Raw genomic sequence first — 23,686 nt, 5'->3', positions numbered from 1 at the left:
AAGGTAAGAAACATTTAAAGCATGAAACAATGACTACTCATAAATAACATTCTTAAACATATGTTTATTCTTTCCTTGTTTGTTGTCCTATTAGTGTAGCTTTCTACCAAAAGAAAACAATCTTAAAAAAAAAAAAAAAATCCAAAATAGTCCTTGCTAAACAACTTCATTTTACAATGTCAATTTAGGTCACTGTTTTTTTTAGAAAATGACTTTAAACAGCATGTCAACAGTAATTTTTCTCTTTCATGAAATATCTGCTCAAAATGAAAATATATTGAAGAGAAGCAATTGTCAGTTAATTACAAGAATATCAATTCACAATGTTAAAATAGGCGTATGAATACAATGCAGTATTTTGCAATCATGTCTGCATATTGCACACTGAGTGCCCTGTAAACACACCTATATGTACACGCTATGTTTATCTTTAACCCGACTGTCTGAACGTATGTTTGATAACCACAGTGTGAGTTACGAAACCTATGTATTCAAATGTTGAGACCAATTAATTAGTAAATTTTAGTTAGCAATGGATTTTCTTCTAAAGCGGGTACTGTATAATTTAACAATGGAGGCAAGGAGGGCAGGAGGGCGGGAGGAAGAGAAAAAGAGGGAAAAGGGGATATTGAACACAGTGTGGTCAATATCGAGTATAACAAGTATCTAAAGACAAAAAGTTGAATTGCTAATTCCAAGGGACGTCTGCACTCCTGGCATATGTGTAGAGCAGGGGTGTCCAAACTTTTTCAACATTTTTCACCAAGGGCCATATGTGGTAAAATACACAAACAGCCGGGCCACTCACTCGAGGTGAAGTACGGATTGCCTCACCTGGTTTATTTAAGTAAACTAAATATATTTTTGGAATTTGCTGTGGGCCAATTAACAATGGATTGTGGGCCGCAGTTGGCCCGCAGGCCGCAGTGTGGACACCCCTGGTGCAGAGCATGGGGGAAGCGTGGATGTTGCCACTTCTCTACTTTGAGTATTGATCCATGTCTTCTGTATAGTTACACACTTCCACAGATGAAGAAATACTGTAAGTCCTCTGTGACTTTAGACGTCAAGAGTTAAGACCTTTCTTCTACAGCTGAAAATATAAAGAAGGATTATTAAGGAGGAGTGTAGAGAAGGGCACCCAAGTGAAGTGAACATCTTAGAAGAGCTGCTTCAGAAGAGCAGTACGCGGCCAGGACAACAAAATATTCACGAAGACCGCAATATTTCATTGAAGAGTCCCCCACGCCAGTCGGTGTGTGTTCTGCTCTTTGAGGGTTAACCTGGCAAAGTGAAAAAGACCACCCAAGTCCTCAGGAGTTTGGGGTCAGTCTCCCAGTAACCTCGTTGTGTGTTATTCGTGGCTCCACATTTCGCTTTCCAGAATGCTGAGATTTTTAGAAGGTCTTCCGATTTTCAGAAAATATTGGAATTTAAAGAAAAATCTTTTGAACAGACACCAGAGCACTATAAACTGTCATAAAGAAATTTTAAACTGCTATACAGACAGTCTCCCCCAGTTTTTCCTGCTTATATCGAGAGAATGAGTAAACAAAAAGCATTTTTTTTAAATGGCAAATTCCTAAGTAACAAATTTGTAGAAAGTAATCATACAACAAGGTGACTTTATCCAGCAAGAATGCTTCAAAAGAGCAACTCACCTGGTAGTTTATAGTTCCTCTAACTGAGCTGTCCTCTTACCACAATAACCCTAAGAAAGCAGGTAATTCTTAAAGGAAATGTATACATTTGGCAAACCATCAAGGCTTTCAAATAGCAGCTGACCGCCCTCTCCCTAACTGGCAGGGGACCACCTGGGAAAGGTCTATTGCATGCACAAAACTCCTCATCCTCCCTTTAAAAATCTCTTGATTTGCAAATTTTCAAAACCCTATGACAGTGGAGCAGAGGAATTTGGGGGCAGTAAAACGCCTGTCTGACACATGTCCTTATACATTTATTCAAGTCCATAGAATGTACCACACCAAGAGTGAATGGTAATGTAAATTGTGGGCTTTGGGTGATAATGACATGTGTCCTGTAGGTTCATCAGCTATAACACATGCACCCCTCTGGTGGGGAAGGTTGATGGAGGGGGGGCAGTGCATGTGTGGGGGTGGAGGGCCTAGGAGAAATCTCTGCCTTTGCCTTAATTTTGCAGTGAAGCTAAAACTGCTCTTAAAAAAGCAAGCCAAAGCCTTTAAAAAAAGAACCCATAATAAAGGTGATTCACGTGTGTTATCTTGGCCTTTATTCAACCAATAAGGGCCATTACAAATAGAATATTATTATGAGTCCTTAATGATGAAGATGATAACCAATCCACATCTTCCACACTGAGAGTAGTTTAGAATCTCTGACATTATGAAGCTGATGATTCGAAAAAACAACGCGAGGCACAGCATAACGTGACTTGCTTTGCTTGGTTTGAGAGTAACTGCTTAGATGTTAGAAAGGGCAAGTGGGTACCATTTGTTTTTGTTCGCCTTGCAAATGGGTTGGGTCACTGCCAGAAATCTGAATTCTTGGGAGACCCATTTAAATCTTCAAATAAATCGATTTGATATTCTAACTTCGATCAATGGTTAGAATTTAAAATCAGTTTACTACAGCTGAGTTGATGTTGAAAAAAATATATATATCAACCTTTGGGAAGAGAGAGGTAGAAGTAAGTCTCGATTTATAGAATTTACAGTTCAGGCATAATGAATTTAAAAAATACATTTTTCTTTCAATAATCCTTTTATGTGCTAAATGAGGTAAAATTTATAAAATACGCACTAAAGTCATGTTGAGGGCACTCTGGTGGTAACAGTGAGGTTCATTTTTGTCAAAATGTCAGAGGGAAACATTAATTGCATCAACTGTGAACTTCATACTACATTGTCCAAGGATTAAAAAAAAAAAAAAAAGCCAAACTCAAGAAATATGAAGTCGGGAAGCTTTTCAATCAAAGATTTTCTTAGGACTTCATTGATGCAATGATAGGTCTGTTGGGTAACCATCAATGGGGATGACATGAAACTCAATCCTTTCTGGCCCATCCCATTTTAGAAACACATAGGCACGCTCACATTTGCCTGGGCGTCGCAAGCACACATGAATGAATCAAGCTAAAACAGCATTAGACGTTATTAACATACAAGATCAAAATAAATAAGAGAAATGAGCCGTTCTTTATACCTAGAAACAGCTGAAAATTGCTGACAAAGTTTTAAAGGTCAAGGTTTGTACTGTAGCACCATGAACTATGACGAAACCCCATTTCTATCCCTGTGACAGGACTGGATGCAGTTAGGAGGCTAGAGTGACAAGTTCAGGACCATGTAGATTTCTGCTTCAAAAACAGAAGCTATGTTGTACTTTTAGAACAATGGGATGTATAGAGTGAATAAAAAGTTGTAGAACGTTAGTTTCTTCTTGGCTTTTCTTCTTAGGCTGATTTTCCTGGAGTGGGGGTAGTGGCCGCAGGAGTGCTTTTTGGTAGAGGATACCCGAGTCCTAGCCCTTTTGGCCTCTGCAAGGCTTGAATTGGCTCAGCCATCCCCTTGCCATCGCGTCCAAGGCCCGAGCCAGGTGTCCAGCCCATGTTCTGGAGCATCCGGTTTCCAATGTTGTTTTCTAGGATGGGCTGGGCATTTTCGCCCACAAACCCTGAAATTATAAAAGGACCAAAGACATCAGTATGGACACAGGTGGAGTCCTCTCAGGCTAAGCAAACCGTGTTCTCTTACATTTACCTTTCAACAAAGTACCCAACAAAGTACCCGGGAGGGCTGTTTGTCCATTTTTGGATAAGTGGCTTGCCATAGCACAGGGAAAATGATCCCAGTTAGTTTCAGCTCTACTGCACAACAGCCAATAAGCTCTTTAACCCCTTGCGCTTTTGTTTTCTCATATGAACAGGAGTAAAAGAATGTACACCGCCTACCTCCCAGGAAGTTGTCAGGATCAGATGAGACCCTATGCGGGAAGAAGGTGCTCAGTAAATGACCAAGTACTTTACAAAGGCAATTCTTTTCATCACCTCACGGATAGTTCTGAAAATTATCAGCTTATTCTATAGTATCGTACATTTGCCCAGGGCCTTGAAAGTTAATAAAACCAAAACTAAAACCAAACCAAACAAAAAGCACCATTGATGGCATTCTTAAATCCTTGGGATGGTGGACAGGGTTATCATCCTCTTCTTGTTATTTGTTACTCATGTGTAACGTGTTTCAGTCTCTTCTCTTCTTCCCCCTCCTTCCATTTCTATGTCTTAATGACCCGAGACGTAGGTAGGAGGGAAAAACAGAGGAAAGGAATATTAACGGTATAAATAACACTATGTAAAAACTTGTCCTTATTTACCTCCATCACTCCATTCCGATCTACCTTCATTCCTAAATTTGGAAAAGAAGATTGGCTAGTGCTTATCATGAGTTTTAGAAACAGCAGTTGTTTCCCCATCTCCTTAGTAGAGACATTGAGAGAAGCATCTACTTAAGCATTTTGTACTCGATACCATTTTCAAAGATTGATTTTTAATTTAAACTGTCTCGTAGGCTCTCGTGGAAAAAGTTGAGCATATACACTATGCATCTGATTCTAGGGGGAAACGTAGAAGTACTAAACATCTAACGTCAGAAATTAACAAATGTGGTAAAAGTCAAGGAATCACAAGACCCTGAGTGCTTTCTGGCAGCTGCAGGCTTGGCCTTGGTCTGTCTGCCTCAGCTATGGCACAAGTTGGCTCTTTTTGATTGGTCCATTTCTGTTCATCCTCTAGCAGCAGCTGCATATTAGATTATGGTGCATGAAAAGGGAACGTAGCAAATCTGGAGATAACCAGACACAAGCAATCAGAACTGTCAGTTACCAGAGCATTTCTTGTGGTTACGCTCCTTGCAGAAGAAAGAAGTGATTATCCAACTCATATAGGAGATTGTGTAGGTAAAAGCGGGTGAGGGGATCATGAAACAGCCTTTGTTTTAGTGGGAACACATTCAGCCTAATCTCTTACACCGAGGCATCCCTGGGACTCTGAGGTCACAAACTTACAGGGATGCAGTGTTTGCCCACCTGCCCTCCGTGGGCCTCCAGGGATAAAGATGTCTCACTTTTCAGGACGTGTAGGATACCTGTGGTCTACCAGTCAGTCCTGAGCCCTCTGTCCTGGGCCCAGCTTACTTCCGCTCTGAAGTGTGGGCAGTGTCTTCCTAGACAGTTTGACAGTTGAAATGAGCAGTTGTTGACAAAATCACTCACTACTCTCAAAGGCTTGTTGGCTAGATGTCTCCTTGGCACCAACTCACAGCTGCCCTTCACCTGTTTTCTTCCGTCACCATTATCGTCATGTTTTTCCTCCCTGGCTCAGGATTATGACTGCATGTCCAGTTGGGACTCTGTCCTACTCCTTCTTTAAGACGATGTTTAGGAGGGTGATCCAAGGCACACAAGGCTCCTCAAGCACCAGTAACAGTAATACAAATATTACCCGTGCGACCACAGCGTATGGCATTCTGTTTCTCGACCTGGGTGGTGGTGACGCAAATGGCCAGTTTATTATTGTTCTTTAAACTGTACCCATACATGTCCATGTATTCTCTGGCATAGTCATTTCACAGGGAAAAATAAAATAATAATAAAAGAAATGCCAGGGTTGAACCAACAGTCTTATCTGGTAATTTGTGTCTCGCATTCTGGGGCCGAGTAGCAAGTGGGGTTCCTCGTGAATCTGACTTACAGAAGAAGAAATCGGCAAAGTGCTCGAGATGAGTTTTAAGCACGGACACTGTCTTATTTACCATACAGTTATCATCAGCGGATTGTCAAAGCTCTTTATGGAACATTGTGGGAGTCTCTGTCTTCAGAGCACTTTCGGACCGAGAATAGAATAGACTGTAAGGTTAGCGCAACAATGAGCTGGTCAGGGATTTATCCAGCTGGCTCTTAGCTCATTGAAACAAGTACCTTAACGTGTAACAGGAAAAACGTTCAATTGCAAAAAGCCTCAATAGCAAGGACGAATAGCAAGGAAAAATTCTAGACTAACATTATTTATTGCTTCACAAGGGCAAAATGTGTGTGTGTATGTGTATGTGTAAAATCTCTGCATATATATATATATATATATATATATATATATACACACACACACACGTGTATACGAAATGTATGTGTGCATATATATGCAAATGTATATATATGTGCACATACACACACACATATATATATAAAATGTAAGAAATGAACCTTTTAGTTACAAAAATAAATAAATAAATATATAAATAAATAAAAGCCTTCTATCCAAACACTTTCTTATTAAAACAACAAAACAAAAAGCCATTAAAATTTTATTTTAAAATTATTACTATGGTGGAGACCAAGACAAAAACCCCAAGGCATCTAATAGCTGCTCATCAGGTGTGTCAGGTAAATAGTGCACTAGCATCCTGTCCTAGGTCCTGATTTTTTATGGGGACTGTTCTGATTTAATTTAATTCCACCTATAAGCTAAAATCAGATCAGCGATCTAATTCTGCTCTAAGCTACACATCTTGTTTAATCATATTTTTGATACAAAAGCTTGCAAAAGTTCAGATTCAAATGGGTTTAATGTTTAAGGCCAACTTAAAACATCCCCACAAAAAATGCTAAATTGTAGTAAGTTTTCAGTTCCAAAGTGAACAAATGATAACTGACTTACCATCATAATTTTTTAATAATTGATTTACTCTCATAATTTTAAAATGTTGCTATTTTAAGCATGGTGGCCCAGGAGTGGCCTCCTTACTCCTCCCCGGCTTGTGTTCTTCAAAAGTTGGACAAGAGTCCATTCTCTCTTTTACATGCTGGTTTCATTTCTCTTCTTAATAAAGTATTACCTTGCACTTTGAAGATAAACAACAACAACAACAAAAACAGGAGGAACACAAAATTTCTCAAATGCTAAATCTTTCCACCTAGAAACACAGATTCCTGACAAAGCAAAACAAAACAGAAAAGCAATGGATTTTCTGTACAACCTTAAAAAACGAACAAATAAACCAAAAAGACAACAACAGATTTTCATGGAAAATGTTTCTAGAATGAGAGCTGTTGGTCTCTCATCCTGTTTTGTTTTGTTTTGTTTTTTATGAGATTAAGACATGGGAGGGAACAACTCTGGCTCAGCACAGCATGCTCCAACCATAGAATACAGTCTATTCTATGATTTCCTTCCGTTTCGCTCCTGGCAGTGCTAAATCCTTTAAGTCCTTTCCTAGAAGGCTGTCCTCCTGCTTGGGCAGTGTCAGCAAGTCGTAGCCTGCTAACCCATCCACACTCCACTCCCAGCTCTCTTCATGCTGGATCTCATATCTCTTATAGCTGAGTCGGTCCTTTCCCTGCAAATCTTCCAAAGAGTATTGTGGACGGCAATTCACTTGTGTAATTGGCTCAAGAGATGAAAATCTTGTATCAGACTCTCTTAGCTGCTAATCTATCCAGCTGACTGCAAGCCTAATTGGCAGCTTGTTTAGTAATTTGGCTCCTAAAGTGTCGTATTGATGTTGGATAAACAGCCAATGGAAGGGGAGGTGACACACGCAGTCTGATGCAGCCCCTTCCCTGTACTCAGAAGGCACTCGGTGGTTCTCGCTCATTCTTCCTTGCCTGCATCTCTTCCCCATCACTTTAGGAGCCAGTGGAGGGGCAGGGCTACTATTATTAGTGATGTTATTAAAATTGCAAAATTTTAACACTCTCCTCTGTTCTCAGTCACTAACTTAGGAACACGAGTATTTTATTAGGTTGGTGCAAATTGCGTTTTTTGCAATTATTTTTAACCTTTTAAACCGCAGTTCCCTTTGCACCAACCTAATATTACTGGTTAAACAGCATTAAGCACAGTTTGAGCTGTGAGAAAGTGATGTTACTACTTTCTGTCGAATGTTTTAATTATTTCATTTCTTAATATAGAAAAGCTTTATTGATTCAGACCATTCTATATTTTATCTGCAATATTGGAGACATTTTCATGTAAATTTTGTTAAATCAGTTCAAGTAGTTAAGTGCTCAAAAATACAAGGCACTTACTTTTCAAATAATGAAAATTTAACGTAAAGCGAGTTTCTAGGTTTTTTCCTTAAGTGGTGAAAACGTTGTAGAGAAGAAAAGACATGATCTGTATTGACATGTTTGGAGAAGGGAGTGTGTTTACAACAGATGTTTTTGTTATAGAAATATATTTCTTATGGAATGATTATGTGTCGAACAACCGGGTTTTCAGAAAACTAAAACAAACAAACAAAAATCTCAAAATAAAAGTATCGGTTCTGAAGGCACACAGGGATGTTTACTGAAACATAGTCAGGAACGTCTATGGTCTGCCCACTGTGAATCCAGCATGTGGATTACTTGTTAGGCATATGACATTCATTACCTCCATTCTTCATAACGACTGCGCCAGGGGGCGATTATAACGGACCTCAGAGAGATGGAGTTACTTGACCATTGCCACACAGGGAGTTTGTAGGTTAAGATTCCCTCAAAAAGCTTACACTTTCTATTCCCTGCACTGCTTCCCTCTGAGAATTAATGGCACATAAATAATTTCAGTAGCGATGATGTTTCACAAGCCATTAAAAAAATTAATGGGATTATATGCGAACTGTAATATTAACTTCTCTCACTTTGCATGTGGACAACATACAGCATACACACAGTGAAATACTTGGATAACTCCGAATATAATAGTGTCTGCAGGTCTTAGAGATTGCCAATGCTTCCGTCTCTGTATTTCTGTTGATCTTCCTCATCTGATTGATATTGTATTAAAGTACAATATCACCAAAATTTCTACTATGTCGTTTATTCTGCCACATTTCCCCAAATGACTGAAATTTTTATCCTACTCACAACTGTCAAACTCCTAGAAAAACTAGTAGTTCTAAACTAGCATAGTTAAGTCTGTCTAAAGAGGGTGTTTCAACTCTCCTGAAATAAACCAAGATTCATTTTGCTGTAAATCCAGCTACTCTAGCTTTCTTGGACTTTCCATTTAAATTACAACTTATATTTTAGTTGTATTTATTATAAAAGCATTTATTGAGTGTTGTTCTTTTATCTGTTATGATACGTAATCCCTGAAATTAACTGATGCATTTACTCCATTTACATTTACTGTGATTACTGTCATATCTGGATTTATTTTTATTATGTTACTTAATGCTATTTACCTTGCCTTTTCTACACATTTTTGTTTCCTCCTTTCTGGCATCTATTATTTGCTTATACTAGCTTGAAAATTACACATTTGTATTCTTTTAGTGACTACCTTTAAATGTCGACATGGCTTATTATGCCCTCACACTTTATGTATCATTGTTGTCCACAGTTTTAGTCCCATTTTTTTATACAATCAATTGAGGCATCTTGATGGTCACTGTCACCATCATTATTAATTTTATACGTTCACTATTATAATAGTTTAGCTATATGCACATGTTTAACAATTTATTTGATCACAAATTTCTTCTTGATTTTCATTATTTTTTATGGATTCTGTTTTTCTACCTGAGGTATTAAATTTAGTACTGATCAGTCTTTACCTGAAAATGTCTTTAACATCACTCTTGGGAAATAGTTTAACCGGATACAAAACTCTAGGTTGTTTCTGTTATTTTATCTCCGCACTTGGAAAGTATCATCTCATCGTCTGGACTGTACTCCTGTTTTTAAGGTTGCTAACAGTGTAATTTCATTCCTCTAAAGGTTATATCTTTCCTTCGTGGGTGTTCTTGCATTCTTCTGTTTGTCTTTGGTGTTCTAAAGTTTTATTACAATATATCTAAGTATGACTTTATTTTTTATATTTACTATTTCCTGATTAAAACTTGTATTTTTTCAATATGAAAGTTCACATTTCTTTTCAGTTGTAAAAGTTCTGCCATTATTATTGAATTCTGTCAATATTCTCCAAAATATTATACCTCCCTATTCTTTCTACTCTTTCTGGAAGTTGTATTAGACAGATGTCTAACTTCATTCTCCTTCAAGTCCTCCAGCCATTCTTTTATATTTTCCATATTTTTATCCCTCTGTGCTTCTTTTAGGTCGTTTCTTGAGATTGTCCTTAAAATTCAGTTTGTTTTTTTTCCAGCTGTCTTTAATCTTCTGTTTAACTCATCCAGTAAGTTTGTAATTTTCAATTTTTTTCTTAATAAATAAAATAATCTCAAATTTCTACTTGGTTCTTTACTACTACATTTGTCTCTTTCTTTGCCAATAATCCCTTTCCATTTTTGCATCTGTTTTAATAACTCTTTTAGTCTTGTTCTATGAGATCATCTTCAGTAGGGTTTCATTTATGGTTCTTCTTGAGGCTTGGGGTTGACGACATGAACCTCTAGAGCGCTTGTGCATTTGCTTCACAGACCAGCTTTTGTGAAAATACTTTGGCTTGGTGGGGTTTTCAACTAGAAACTCATGTGAGGGTAGGCTCTTGGCTACAAATCTTCCATGTTCTCTTTGGAGCCCAGGTGGCAACGAGGTCCTTTGCTTTCCTGTGCGTGTGGGTGAGTTTTGTTTTTAATCTGCTCTTTCCTGAGAATTAAGCTTCCCAGAGGGTCTGGCTTGATAAGGTCAGCTCCCTGGCTTGGCTCCCTTCCCACAGTAACCAACATGCCTCACGGTTTGTGCGACTGACAAAACTGGACATGGGTTTGGGGGCTGCTTAGGACCATTTTTGGTCATGAGCATTTATCTTTCTTTCCTGCAGTCTCAGCTGTGCATCTAAAAAGATGGCTTTCCATTTTATTCAGCATGTCCAGGTATTCTGTAGTTTGAGGATTTTTCTCATTATTGAGTCTTTCATATTGGCAGGAACAGCAACTATTTTCTACGTAATATGTGTGCTTACCCTCTCCTTAGGTATTTCTTGTACCAAATGGTAATGGATTGCTGTTTAAGTCTCTACTAAAGCACGCAACTGCAAGGAAGTTTGGTGGTCCATGCATCAAGAGAAGCAGGGTTATCTATTTTCTAGGCTTTTGCTATATGTTCCGAGATAGTTTGGTTTCCAAATTAGTAATAACAATCCCCCTCAAAAATCTGCCTATTTTAAAATCCTGGAAGAAATAAAAGAATAATCTACAATAGTCGTAGATCCAGTGAGAAAAGAAAATAAAAATATAATTATTGGTAAGATAGATTTGGACGACTTGAAGACATATAGCACCTTGAAAAGGAGTTGGTGACACAAAACCTTTCCTGATTATGTTCAGCATGACTTTTAATGAAAAGCATAGCTTTAAAAAATCTTCACCCAATATTATAATTTATAATCTTCCTTTATTGCCTTAAATGGCCAGAAAGGTTATTTTATTATTGAAATATCACTACAATTGCAGGGGAAAAGTTGAAAAGTCACTAAAGCTGTAATGCAACCTCTTGCCAAGAACTTGTATATCCATGAAAACCCCTTAGAGCAATATCTATACCGAGATCTTAAAGTTCAACAGGCATCTCTTTGCATAATTTAAAATGTATAGAAAAAAAGATTGACTCCTATGATGAATATTTTCCCCATGATATTTTTTCAATAAAAAACAAAAACAATAACAGCAAATACTAATTGTGGGAAACAATGAATTTAGTAACATAGAGTGGACAAAACATTTTTTTAAAAAATGTGGCAGCCACAATCTCTCAATAAACATATTTAAATCTTTTTTATGATCAAATCCTCAGTAAGCTGACGTCTCCCCAAAACACAGCCCATAACCAACACTGCTGACTGCCTTTTCAAAATGTGTTAATAATATTCCTCCTATTTTGTTCACTGCTTTTCTTCACCTTTACAGATGACATTTTTCAAACTATAAAATGCATTCTGCTGGCAAACCTTCTTGCTTCAACAGTTCTCAATTTTATAATAGTGAATCTACATCCTTTGCTACTGAGACATCCACTATCTTTTGGTCTGTGACTTTGGTGAGGCAGAGAACAAGCCATACATTTAAAAAATCAATAGCTCACCTTATCAATATTCATTTTACTTTGTCAATACAAAATACAAAGGTGAAAGAGCAGTAAATAAGCCAAAGCACTGAAATAAATTTGGTGTTCCTGTCACCATTAATAAATGTTTAACCGATAACACTGCTGGCTGGTCCACAGCCTTATAAAGTAACTGAAATTATGCTTCAATGAAAGTACTAAAATGGGGTGAGTAAAATTTTCAATACACTAGCAGGTAAAGATGATCAGATGTGGGGTTATTCATTTTAGAGGGGACTTTAAATCTTTTCCAAAAATATTACTCATAATACAATATATAACTTTATCTTTAGGGTCTTAAATTGTTGTATAAACCCAGTTTGGGATTATAAAATTAAAGTGCCTAATTCTAACTTTCTGACAATTTTTTGGTAAATGTTTTCTAAACCGGCTGTTTGACAGCATAACATTTCACATATAAATTAGAGGAGATTATTAAACAACAGTCAAGCTGTCAGCCTTTTAACCCTTATTCCCTATTTTAAATGATAGTTATCTTCATCTGCCTTTTTCCAGCGTAGGTTGAATGTTGACTACAGGCAGAAGGAATTGTGACAGTATATGTCAGTTCAATGTGTTTTTTGGGAGGTCTGCAAGGGACTATAAAATGGCAAAAAAATAAAAAATAAATCCCTCTAATTCTATGTGGTAACTCAACTTTGGAAGCTTACAAATATAACTGACGTTTTATTATGTGACTTATTATATTCCCGAATTTAAAAATTATAATTTTCAGAGACAAGATGATCTAGGATTCGTAACCTCATTATCAAATGTACTTATGCAAACGCATTTCTTACTTGGATTCGCATAATAATCTTCACCTTAAACTATTACAAGGTATTCTTTTTAAAACTCAGGACTTTTAAATAACCTCATTCTCTTCCTCTCTGAGAGTAACAGTTATGCATGGATTTTAAAACTGTACTGAAAATGAGCAACGTAATTCTCCTACTCCACTACATTTTGAGTCATTACACAATTGCATTAAATTTCTATGAATTTTATTAAGTAAAAAAAATCTGGTAATATAATAAAAATCCCGAATCTTATGAGAATCACAAGTTTTGAGATATATAACATCTGGAATATTCTAGTGGAAGGCTAGGAACGTTTTAGGCTAAAATTTAATGTTTATCCCCATATTCCATATAAATGATTTCTTCTGATGCTGTTGAGTTGTAATGTCAAAATCACCTTGTAGAAATAATTATAGCAGCATCCTCAACCATTATGCATTTTCCTTCTCACCTCACATATGTTCAGAGTGTTTGGACTTGACCCTGATATTCTCTCTTCCTTATGCGGGCACTAAGGTGATTTTGTCACATTCCTAAGATTGTTCTTGGACTATTTCTGCCACTAATGCTCGAATCATTGAAAGATAAGTGAATTCAGGGGACCATTCAACTGGAGTGGGGATATTAAAGAATCCTACACCTGCCTTAGGAAAGATTTGAGGAACTTATGACATGGATTTAATCTAAAAGTGGCTATATGTTCCTGTATAAAGAGCTATATTAGAAGTATTCTAATGCATATTTTGCATCTCTGCATAGAAATATTTAGATGACTCTTCTATGAAACTTAAGACATACAATAGTGGGTTCATGGAAACATATGCAATGAGACAGTCTTTCCACATATATTCTTACAAAAAGGCCGTGAATATGTTGTCATGGAAACAGCATGTGTTTAGGGGTCATGCAGGTATAGGTTGGAAGCCTCCCTTTGCCATTCAATAATCATGTCTTCTTAGGTAGCTAAGAAGATCCTGACACTTCTCTGAATTTTAATTTTATGGTATAAAGTAATGACAACTTTACATAAAGTTGTTGCGAAGATAAAATGAAATAATAAAATTTCTTGTACATAGTAGGTACCCAATGAGTGGTAAAGTATTTTTTTTTTTGCGTAAATACAAACACATTCTACACACAGGTGTTCCCAACTTCCCATTTCTGAAAATTTAATAGAGCTAGAAGATGAGGAGCAGATACTATAACCACATGCCTAATTTTATAATGCAGCCCTTTATATGGGTGCAAAAACTGCATTACGCGTGCTCCAATTTTAAATTATTCTTCAACTTTTTCGCGCTGAACTAAGGGATAGGTTCCCTAAATGCAGAATGTAAGCTTCACATTTTTCATCTCCTTTGAAAAATCACCATGTCAAGATATATATACATATATATTTCCACCTTCTCACTGCTTACTCTCATGCTGACGTGAATCTTATTTTCATATTCTATTCTATAATTAATCATGGAAAAAATAACTTTTCCTACAAAAGGTTTACCAAATGAAGGTAAGAGAAAGTTGATAAATCTGAATGGTTAAGGACCCCAGGCAAGAGACCAAGGCTCTTATTCTTTGTGACTGACCGAGTACCTGCACTGAACACACTTTTTCTAGTCAGTTTGCTACATCACATAGCTGTTATGGTTAACTGTTGTTTATTCCAATGTGGGCATCTACATGTTAACACCAGTTGCTTCCTCCCATCACGGCTTTTCTCTCAGCCTCGCTTACTATTGCTCTTGCAGGAGATTTTGTGATGTGCACGAATCTTTCTCACCTCCTTCACAACAACCAAGCTTGAGTCTTTGCCTTTCTAGGAAGGTTTCCTGTCCCCTCTGGTCCAGTGAGTTCTCTCTGTCAGCACTGGTGGTTTTCCTTATTCCACACTCATTAGAATGACATGTTCTTTGAATGACATGGTTTTTGAGGTGAAATGCTGAGAGTTTTTTTTTTTTGTTTTGTTTTTTTTAATTCTAAAGCTACCGTTGCCTACATAAGGAAAGACGAATCTAAGACTGCTGCAGAGCAGAGCTGGGACGAGAAACCAGACTGTCCCATTCAGGGCCAGATGGAAACATCCACAACATAGGGCTTGAGTTTTGAGGGCAATCCCCGAACTTTCAAATTTATTACTATTAATCCCTTCTGGGGTTATTTGCCGTTGCATCTATTAATGCCTTGTTTTCCCAACAAGTCTGTAATTTCTTGAGGCCAAAGACACAACCTTTGAAGTTTCTGCATCCTTTAATGCCTCATACAAAGTCGTGCATTGGGGCAGGTGTGCAGCAAGTATTTTATGGATTGGCTGCCTGAACAATCTTCAGAAGGAACATGTACTCCATCTCGACACTAGATGCAAATGGTTTAATAATTGCTTGCAACTGTGCCTCTTCTTCAGTGCACATGATTAAAAATGATCTGTATTTTATCTCTGATGCTTTACGAACTTTGGATTTGCGCTCTGCCCCGAGCACTTTTTCTTTTACCTGTTGTAGTAGGTCCAGGCAAAGGTGCAGCTTTCCTCCTCCGTTTGATATCTCCTGTGCATAAGGATCCCAAATGCATGCTTGTTTGCCTATAAGTAATTATCGGGGGAAAAAAAAAAAAACTATTAACAAAGGAGGGGAAAAACATGACACATAAATACACAGCTTGTATAATCTGAACCTAAATCAAAACATTCTCCACAAAGATGGAGCAGCATAGTAAAACCACCAATCTTATTTATATCGAAACATAATTACGTTTGTTGACAAGCGTTCAGCAGCTAAATGCGCCATCATAAATTGTTACTGGAATGAATAATATAAAAGGAATGCTTTTTAATTTTCAAAACTGGCAATCTTTCTGGCTCAACATAAAATCAAGCACTGTTGCTTCTGACAGGAAAATAGCGAAGATTAATTAGCTAAAGCGATCACAATATTGTTGCTAGGTTATCAATTGGTTACTAATGCTTTACTGTCAGGACAGCATTCGTTACAGGAAGAGTGTGATCAATTTCTTTGAGGATATGAAGCGGCAGTGAATTCTCCTAAAACATTTTAAATAGAAGGAAACAGTGATGCTCCCCCTGATAATTCATATGATTAGAATCCTTCAGTTAATTATTTATCAGGTGAGGAAACAGACCCTGAATGCATTAATGCTGGTCGGCTGCTACTACAAAGGCTAACACGACACTGGATGATTATATTTGTGAAGACGTCACATATAAGAATGAAGAAGTAGACCTGCTATTCTTAGAACTAGTTAGAATTAGATTGTTCTGTTTCATCATGGACTCCTACATCAGAGGTTTTTGGAAAAATTAGAAACGGTCCATCGGAAATCAAGACAAACTAATACAAAGCTGGCAAGGATTTAAAAGTCTTCAGAGTTTTCAAGTTGGAGGAGGATTCTGTGTTCATTTCCTGGGTTATAATCCCAGATATGAGGGCAGGATAGTGTCTGGTGATCAAGAAGCAGAAACACATGAAGCAGGTTTATTAGAGCACATGTTCTTTCAGTGATTCAGAGAGGTATCCAATAGTACCCTGAAGTTTTCTAGGGCTCCATTGGAAAACAACCAGATTATCAGAGAAGTATTTAAAAGGAAAAAAAAAAATAATTCAGGCAAGATCCCAAATATATGTTTAGACACGTGCATTCAGGTGTTTAAAAATTATGAAAAACTGGAGCTGTGGAACAATATTACTTTAACTATAAGTTCTAGCTAGAAGGCAGAAAGTAAAGTACAGGTCATGATCAGGCTAATCCAAGGGGTGTACACAACCAAAGAAATACACCTAGGGAATGTACCTATGAAAACCTATCAATGTAGCTAAGAGCAAATGGGTATTTGTCTAGTTGTCTCTTCTTTTTGTATTGAGTGCATACTGTTTCCCTCTTACAGAATAAATATTTATAATTATTTAAATACTTTTTAAAAATTAGTGCAGTTAGTGACTAACTTTGCAGAAATATATATATTATATAATATGTATAATATTACGTGTGATATATGTATATATCACATATAATATGTCAAAATATTCATTAACATGCATAACTGTAACATTCTTATCGGATTCTATGGCATAGTCTTGGCTCTCACAGTCCCAAGGCAAAAGGAATGGTTATGATCACATCTATTTTTAGAACTACGCAGAAATTTAAAAAAAAATTAAAATAGTATCAGAACAGACACATCCTTTCTATACAAAATTAATGAATTCACATATTCAGCAAGCACTCATTAATATCTACTACTGACGTACGTAGCACAAGACCCCACAGTGGTGGTGAAAATGTGGAGAGTAGAAAAAGAGGGGGCGGAAGATACACAGGAAATGAAATGCTCAAGTCCTGCTCCTGGAAGAGCTTAAGTTGAGCAGGAGCTAAAGTCCTAAGGGCACAAAGTGACTGGGGACAGTGGTGGCAGTGGCAGGCACGGCCAACTTTACTATTACTAGAGAGTTTATTGTTTAGTCTTTTATAACAATTCTTAACATGTTGCATTGACTGTACCTTTTTCCTTTTTCCTTTTTTGGGGAAAAAAGTTTGTGCTTCCGTGGAAAACTGTGCTTTTAGAATATACTCTCCCAGTCATCTACTCCTGATTCCATGGGAGCTTTTCCACAATGCTAAGTTATAGCTAACAGCAAGCAATGGGAAATAATTCTCATCTGTAGAAATGCAAGTGAGGTCTGTTCTGAGGAAGGAGGACAAGCACATCTCCTGTGGAAAAGCGAATTTTGCACCCATTTGCACATTCAATTCAATACTCCTTACTCCTGTGTTTCTTTGACTTCTCCTTTGGACCGATGATAAAATCTGCCTGGTTGCCTCATTAATTAACGCGTTAAATAAAACCTCAAACATACGTTCATTTTACATCTGTAAAAGAGTCACAAATTTACCTTTTTGTTACAAAATTATCCTTTAACAGCTCTGATCCCTCTTGAAACCTTCCCCCTAGCAAAAGACTGGAATAAAATTTGCCTTCTGCAGAGCACAGCATATATCCCCGACAGGCTCAGACATTGGGAACAGTTAAGAAGGGGAAGGCAGCATTCAGAAAACGGGAGTGAAGGGGGAGTCTGAATTCTGAAGCGTGCCCCTTTTTGACCTGTGCAAACCAACCCATGGACTATCTGCTTCTGACCCTCTTGTTAACACAGAATAAATATTCTTACAGATTAAGCCACTGCTGGTTGGGTTTTCTATACTCATTGCTGGAAGTATTTCTAAATGATAGAGTTTGTTCTGTTCAGAGAATTGTGAATAGTTCAGGAGGTTTGGAGAGCAGTGTTTACAGAAGGGCTGTAGTTGATCTTTGAAAAACGAGAGAGTTGAGAGAGGGTTAGGGAGCTGACCTCCACGCTGTAGAAAATCCCAGTACTACCAATAGCCTACTGTTGATCAGAAGCCTGTCAATAACATAAACCGTCTATTGACACATATTTTGTATGTTATAGGTATTTTAAACTGCATTCTTACAAGAAAGCAAGCTAAGGAAAATAAAATGTTAACACACGCACACACATGTGGACCCACCCTTCCCTTTTGGGCATCTTTACAGAACCAATAGAATATAACATTTTCATTCAACTCCTCTCCCCCACCCCCAACAAAGCTACATAAAGAAAAATAGCCAAACGCTCAAGGAGAATAAAGTTAAAGTTAATTAAGTCCATACATTGAACTCGGAGACCTGATCCATGAGAAAAACAGCTCGCTGTATTTCAGTAATTCCGTCAAGAATTGACTACCTGCTATACAGCACATTGCGAGATCTGGATTATTGGTCAGTGAGATTACTCCATTTAGGTTTGTCCTCCCCCCGTTTTCCCCTCAGACAGGTGCAATGGAGCTGTTACGCATAACACCAAGTACGGTCCACTCTGTTATTCAGTTGTCACTCTTCATGTAAAACACAGCCATTGTTTTTTAATTTAAAATCAATGAAAGTCTCAAAGGCAGCCCCACTGGCTTCAGTCTAAATGAGTCGTTTGTCTTTGCAAAGCCTAACACTTGGATTATTGCTCAAGGTGAGAGTCGGCAATTTTTGTTCGTTTTTTGCTGTGGTGTTTTTGAAGAATAACAATATGTTGTCCTATGAACAGACCCAAAGATATTAAATAATAATGCTACGATCCTTTTGTAAGGCACCGTGTGGGACTTGCCAATGAGCCCCATCAGCATGTTTGTTTCAGTGAGAGTATTTGCTTGCAGTAGAGAAGAGGGGAGACAAACCATAACCTGGTAACTAATGACATGTTTAATATTAGGGGTAAACACACACATATCTTTAAGTGAAAAGGATAAAGAAGTCATGCTGTTTCATTATTAATTAGCACTGTCAGTTAAGATTGGAAACATAGCTTCCCATGTATTAACTCTGAAAATTTTCCTAGTAGATATTAGAAAAGCAGAGTTCAGAAAGAAGTCTGAATTGAGTTTGTTTGCTTCCCAAACAGACTTCACTGGTTTATCCCATCATCCTTTTAGATGGTGTGGTGGTAGGAAACTGGGCATTTTATCTGGAGGGAAAAAGTAAAAAAAGAAACGAACAAAAAAACCTCAAAAGCAAAAAACAGAAAGAAAAAAACCCCCGTGAGAACCACCTTGCCTGAAAGCCTGGCTTTTGACATGGGCTGACATGGGCTGAAGCAGGCAGTGTCAAACACAATAATATTAGAGGGAACACAATAGGGACCGGTCTCTTCTTCCTGTGGATTTACAAATAGAGGCTTTTCAGAGAAGTAGGCCTCGTGAAAGCTGCCCCCTGGATAAAATGTGTTCCCAAGCACCCTCAGACAAGCTGCAGAGCGGAGACAAACAGATGTGACTGTGGGCTCCAGCATTTGGCAAGAACGCTCACTGTCAGTTAGAAAAATATCCGCCTGGACAGGGCATCAGCTGCACAGAAATGAGGCGGGTCTGTGGTGTCACCAGAGGAACAATCGGGTGGCAGAGAGAGGACAGGGGCTGGAAAGCAAAGCACTTCCTCTTCCAGACCCCAGTGACCCTCTCCGCCCATGTACTGGGTGTAATATGTCTCAGTGTATTACACTGAACAAGTAAACATCACTATCTAGCTCTTTTCCTCTTGCATCAAAATGCACGAGGTATCAAGTACCCTGAAGCATAAATATTGCTGAACGACTAGAGTCACGGCCAATTCTTGTTTTTTATGGTATTCACAGCCCTTTCTTGTGCATGAAGAACCCTTGGCGCTTGGTGGTGTTGGCCACACACACCCTGACTAGTTCTTGGTCCTGGAGCCTTCTTTCTCTGTGGTGTTGGTCATCTGACTTCACATTCTGCCTCCAGCGCACACCCTCTCTCTTTGGAACCATCCTGACTTTAGCAAGGGGTCATTTACCTTTCCAATCGGTGCACTGAGCTCAGTACTTCCATTCAGGGATGGGGTCCTTTCTTCTGGACCGATCCCATCCCGTCAGAAATCTGGTATCTAGTTCTTTTGGATTTAGGTCACTGCCTGGACCTCCCCAGAGGTTAAAGTCTGGCCCTGAGATGTACCCAGGTTCCTGAGGTTCTCAAACGCAGGTGGCTGAGCCCTGTCCAGCTCTTAGCTGCTCCTGGTTCCATCACTGTTCACTGCCCACCTGCTGGGACATGCTCTACTCTGTCCATGGACCTCGGATTACTTGTCTGAGGCTCTGCCCCTCGGACACAGTGACCCCCCGCTAGTGTGCAGTTCCTCACAGCGTCCGATGGGCCTGTCCCGCCAGTGCCTCTTCCACCTTGTCCAAGGGTTCGAGTCCAGACTGGCAGCTGCTGCCAGAACTAATGTTTACTGCTTCTTTTTGCTTAATCACATAACATTTTATTGGGTTACAATGAGCCATTTCACTTCCATATTATTCTTCTTATCGTATTTTCTACTTACGATAATATTAGGAACGTTTGTAGAAATTAGAGGAAGCCGATGCAAAAATAGCAAAATGTATACAAGTTTTGTAACACTCATCATTTTTACTTTTCAAGAAAGCATTTTATATAGCCACAAGCCAAATCTTTGTTCTTTTAAATAATGACATTGTCAATCTAGGAACCTAGGAACTCTTAAAATGTAGTTCCCAGCAAGACTCTAAGGTTTTAGAATACTACGTAATAGGAAACAGCATATTCTAACGTTCAGGACTTAAGACAAAATGTGTGCAGGTTGTGTGCACATAGACAAACACTTTCCTCCTGCAGCTCCCAGGGCTCAGCGTGTGAGGGGAGGCGGCTAGGGGGCTGGTGTGTGTCAGGCGGCTTCTGGGGGCTGCGGCCGAGTTTCACAGCCAGAACTCTTCCGCTTCTCAGAGCCGCAGCCATGTGGCTGAACCGCAGTGAGCAAGGGGGAGAGATGGTGGACATGGTGGGAGCCATATCCAGGAAACTCATAAGCTCTTGTGCAAAATGTGCATATGCATACTTTTTTAGCAAGGGGTCCACGGTTCTTACCTGCTTCTGAAACATTCACAGAGAGCTCTGGTTACACAAGTAATAGACACCGTGGATTTATACCAAAGTACTCACAGTCTAAATCAGAAAATATCTATCTCAAAATTTCTATGGAAGCTTTTAAATGTTCCACACCCATAGGCCACCTTGGCTAATTAACAGTATCGCAAACAATAGAATGTAATAATGTAAGCTTCAAACAAAAAAGGTCTTGTCAAAATATCTACACTTATCGTATGCAACCTCCTTCATTCCCCATCTCCTTATCCTGCGTGTTTACTTTTCTTCATGGTACACTAAACTAATATTTCCAAGTCAATGAATACGCATAGGTGTTTGCTGAAAGATATGGAAAATCGTGCAATGAAATACTAATGATGATTATCTCTGTGTGATGGCATTTTCTGGAAGTTTTCTTCTGTATGCCTCTCATTGTTATTGGACTTTGTTTTTACAATGAGCATGCAACAACAGCAACAGAAAAGATACGAATTGTTACTAGACAAATTAGAAAACAGCAAGCAATGGAGTGAATAAATGTAAGTAGTTAGGGCAGCTGGAGGGATTTCGTTATCAAAGGCACAATCAGACTCCACAGGAGCTGTGGCGTTAGTTCCAACGATAGGTCCTGTTGGGCTGATTGGCATTTGGGAGTAGTCGGGGGTCACAGCCTGCTCCCTGTGACACCACCATTTCCGCTTTCCCACCTAGTTCTCTGAGGAAGCCCACGTGTCGCCATAGTTGTGAATGTTTGAGTTTCACCAGTCTTTGACATGTTGCTTACACGCTTTGCTTCAATGTCTTTCTCTTCAAGAACTGTGATAAGACTAGTACTTATCTCAAAGGTGTTTCTGAAGACTTTATTGAGAAATCACTTGTGTAAAACATTTGGCACGGTGCCTGCACACAGGAAGCAATCGATAACCGTTAGCTATTAATCTTACTAATATTATCCTCCGCACGTTACAGATAAGCAGCCCAGGGCATGGAAAAGTGAAAAGATGTAGCCAGGATTGCACAGTTATGGGGAACCAATGATAGGCCCTGGGTGTATAATCCAGCCAGAGGAGAGCCTAGTATCGAGCGTCACTGAACACACACCAAATAAACACAAGAAAGTATCGAGTCCTTATATCTGAACACTGTCAATATGCTACAATAAGGATATAATTAGGTTCGTTTCTAAATATCAAGTAGGTCTTTTTTGGTAGTTAAGAGAAAAGTTAATTTTTTTCTTTAGTGTTTGATTCTGCTTGCTTTAAATGTGTCATAGCACCTAAGAATAAAGTACTCACTGTCATTTCAAAACCACAATAAAACTCCACGAGAGTCCTGCAAGTCTGAAACCCGCTGACTCTCACATCTGACCACTACTGCCAGTTTTCTTGTGACCACCACTTGGTCCTTCCTACGTCAGAGCTGTCTTGCTTCTTCCATGTGGTGTGTTCCAAGCTTTCTCTAAAGCCCAACGGGTCTGCTGTTCTGACTATCGATGTCATTCCCTGTGTGTGTTAATAAGCAAGGACGAAACAGCTCATTTACCTGCTTCTTCTTTTTGCACCTCTTCATTATTCTAAACAAATGGTACCTGAAAGACGGTGGGGATTTTATTTTTAACTTTTTATTTATTTTAAGTGTGCTTTTCCCAGGACCCATGAGCTCCAAGTCAATAGTTGTTTCAGTCTAGTTGTGGAGGGTGCAGCTCACAGGCCCATGTGGGGATCAAACCGCGACCTTGTTGTTAAGAGCACTGCACTCTAACCAACTGAGCTAACCAGTCACCCCAAGGTGGTGGGGATTTGTCATGCAATTCAGGTAGATATTAGAACGTTCTGAGTATGTGTGAGTGAGGACATCTTTGCACGGAGCAAAGTATTCACTATGGTTTCTAAAAAATCTATTCGAGACAGCTGCTGTTACATCTTGGCTTCTGTGGTGCTGGCACCAGGCTTCCCATAGTCGTCCAGTTTCTTCAGGTGTTTTTAAGGAACTCCTAGTCACCAAGGCCTTGCACGATGTATTGTACCTACTTCACAAAACGTCCTTTCTGTGTTTCCTAATTCTGCCCCTCTGAGAGAGTCTGTTCTCTTGCCCTTCAAAGTTCTCTCAGTGCACTCCAATCTAAATGTTCTCTGTCTTCTTTAGACTTTCCTAACCTCACTGCCCTTCCAAATGCTTTTTCTGGATATTTCCTATCAATCTGTGCCTATCTCTGCTGTTACACTTGCCATGTAGCATGGTCTCAAGTTGTTTTCAGACTAGAGGAGATTGTCAGTTAAAATCAATCCTGGGAACGACTTGAGGCCCAGAATCATGTCTAATCTGCAGAACCTATGTTTGTTTCCATCCTATATGAGAAGCACAATAAATGTTTATTGAACTAAAACTGTAACAAGCTATTC

At 38.6% G+C, this 23,686-nt stretch overlaps 1 protein-coding gene across 1 annotated transcript in view; it reads right to left on the bottom strand.

The window, feature by feature from the left end:
• Positions 1-1,282: 1,282 nt before the first annotated feature.
• Positions 1,283-23,686, bottom strand: part of GPATCH2 (G-patch domain containing 2) — a 146,945-nt gene continuing 124,541 nt past the window's right edge. The window contains exons 9-10 of the mRNA XM_019743007.2: positions 15,314-15,402; positions 1,283-3,654 (exon numbers count right to left, since the gene is read on the bottom strand). Of these exons, the coding sequence (XP_019598566.1) occupies positions 3,434-3,654; positions 15,314-15,402 (310 nt within the window). The 3' untranslated portion in view covers positions 1,283-3,433. The remainder of the gene's footprint in view (positions 3,655-15,313; positions 15,403-23,686) is intronic.

This window comes from Rhinolophus sinicus, linkage group LG12 (genome assembly GCF_036562045.2).
Source record: "Rhinolophus sinicus isolate RSC01 linkage group LG12, ASM3656204v1, whole genome shotgun sequence".
Classification (NCBI taxonomy): Eukaryota; Metazoa; Chordata; class Mammalia; order Chiroptera; family Rhinolophidae; genus Rhinolophus; species Rhinolophus sinicus.
This window is presented reverse-complemented; position numbering and strand designations above follow the sequence as displayed.